General features: G+C 30.6%; 1 protein-coding gene across 1 annotated transcript; it reads right to left on the bottom strand.

Annotated features, from left to right (window-relative positions):
* Positions 1 to 338: 338 nt before the first annotated feature.
* On the bottom strand, positions 339 to 972 carry LOC136213124 (lipid transfer protein EARLI 1-like). Its single transcript, XM_066002809.1, has one exon. The coding sequence runs from the start codon at positions 903 to 905 to the stop codon at positions 501 to 503; it is 405 nt and encodes a 134-aa protein (XP_065858881.1). The 5' UTR covers positions 906 to 972; the 3' UTR covers positions 339 to 500.
* Positions 973 to 1,538: the final 566 nt, after the last annotated feature.

Raw genomic sequence — 1,538 nt, 5'->3', positions numbered from 1 at the left:
AGAGAGAAAACTTTAAGATTTTGAAAAATAAAAAATGTGTTGTCATAATAAGTGTTATATTAAACAACTTTAATTCTTGAAATAATTCGTTCGATATATCATTTTACAAAGAAAAATATAAATTACTAAAGGATGCTGAAGATAAATAAATATATTAATAATAATTTTCATTAAAGAAAATATGAATTCAGTACAAAGATAGATTCAAAAGAAGACAATAAATCTTCTATCGATCCGAAAAATAATAAAGAAAAAACAAGAATATGAATTCAGTACAAAGATAGATTCAAAAGAAGACAATAAATCTTCTATCGATCCGAAAAATAATAAAGTCCGAAAAATAATAAAGAAAAAACAAGAATGATGTTACAAAAAATGATACCACAAATCAAGAAATTATTGATTAGATGTTCATGGCTTAACCAAAAGAAACATCTAAAATCTTAAACCAACAAAATATAAATATAGAAATAAATGAAATTTGCATATTAATTAACTAATTAAGCACACTGGAAACCCTGTGGGACCTTCTTTCCACAGTAATTAAGCAGCAAGCTCAAGTTAACAGGAAGATTAAGGTTAATCCCCAAAACACTAGCTTTAATGGTAGTGCAAAGGCAAACAGCAGCTTCAACATCAGCAAGGCCAGAAATAAGGCTACAGCAAGGACTCTTGGGAGGGGTACCTACTTGAAGTTTCAACAAATCTTTCAATAAATTAGCACATACTCCCAATTTTAGGGTATCCTTAGGGCAAGAAGCAGCCTTTGGTGATGGGACTGCTGGTGATGGTTTAGCAGGCGTAGGATATGGTTCTGGTGGGCAATTTGTAGAGCTAACTAATGTGAAAAAGATTAGGTTCAGAGAAAGGAGAAGGGCTGCTGAGGCTTGAGTTTTTGAAGCCATTTCTCAAATATAATGTTGAGATATTACTTCTTGAGATATGAGATTTTTAAGAGTGGTTGATGAAAATTTGTGAAGAGGTTTAGGGTTTTTATAGATGAGATTGATTAAGCACTGTTTTTGATTTTTTTGTGTTAAATATTGTAGACATGGATGAGGTGTAGATAATATTCCATTCCTATGAAATCATGCACAACGTGGAAGCAACAACATGTGGGGTGATAACATTTTTAATTCGAGAATGTTGGTTTCATTCAAAGGAATAATTTTAACTCTGATGCTGTTACAAATTAATGGTATTTTTTTGGGAAATATAAATCTTGTTAAATAAGGTTCACAAATCTCAAATAGGTTCCTAATTGGAGAAATTCATAGATGCAATTCACAAAAGCATAATATAACATTTCGGGAATAATTGATCTAAATGTTATGTTTCTATTGGTAAAATCAATTTATCCGGATTTTAGTAAAATTTCTTCTCTAATTGATATTTGGGACAATTTGTCTGTCACATACCTTACTGTCAATTACATCTTCCATAACGGTAGTAAACACATTAAAGATGACTTTTTCTTTGTTCAAAATCGTGTCTCCAAAGGTCTACTCCATGTCCAATACATCAACATGTTAGATCAA

The sequence above is a fragment of the Euphorbia lathyris genome, chromosome 1, assembly GCF_963576675.1.
Source record: "Euphorbia lathyris chromosome 1, ddEupLath1.1, whole genome shotgun sequence".
Classification (NCBI taxonomy): domain Eukaryota; kingdom Viridiplantae; phylum Streptophyta; class Magnoliopsida; order Malpighiales; family Euphorbiaceae; genus Euphorbia; species Euphorbia lathyris.
This window is presented reverse-complemented; position numbering and strand designations above follow the sequence as displayed.

Bases quoted from the DNA above. Each gene is read 5' to 3' on its own strand.
- LOC136213124 (XM_066002809.1), bottom strand. From the start codon at position 905: ATGGCTTCAAAAACTCAAGCCTCAGCAGCCCTTCTCCTTTCTCTGAAC.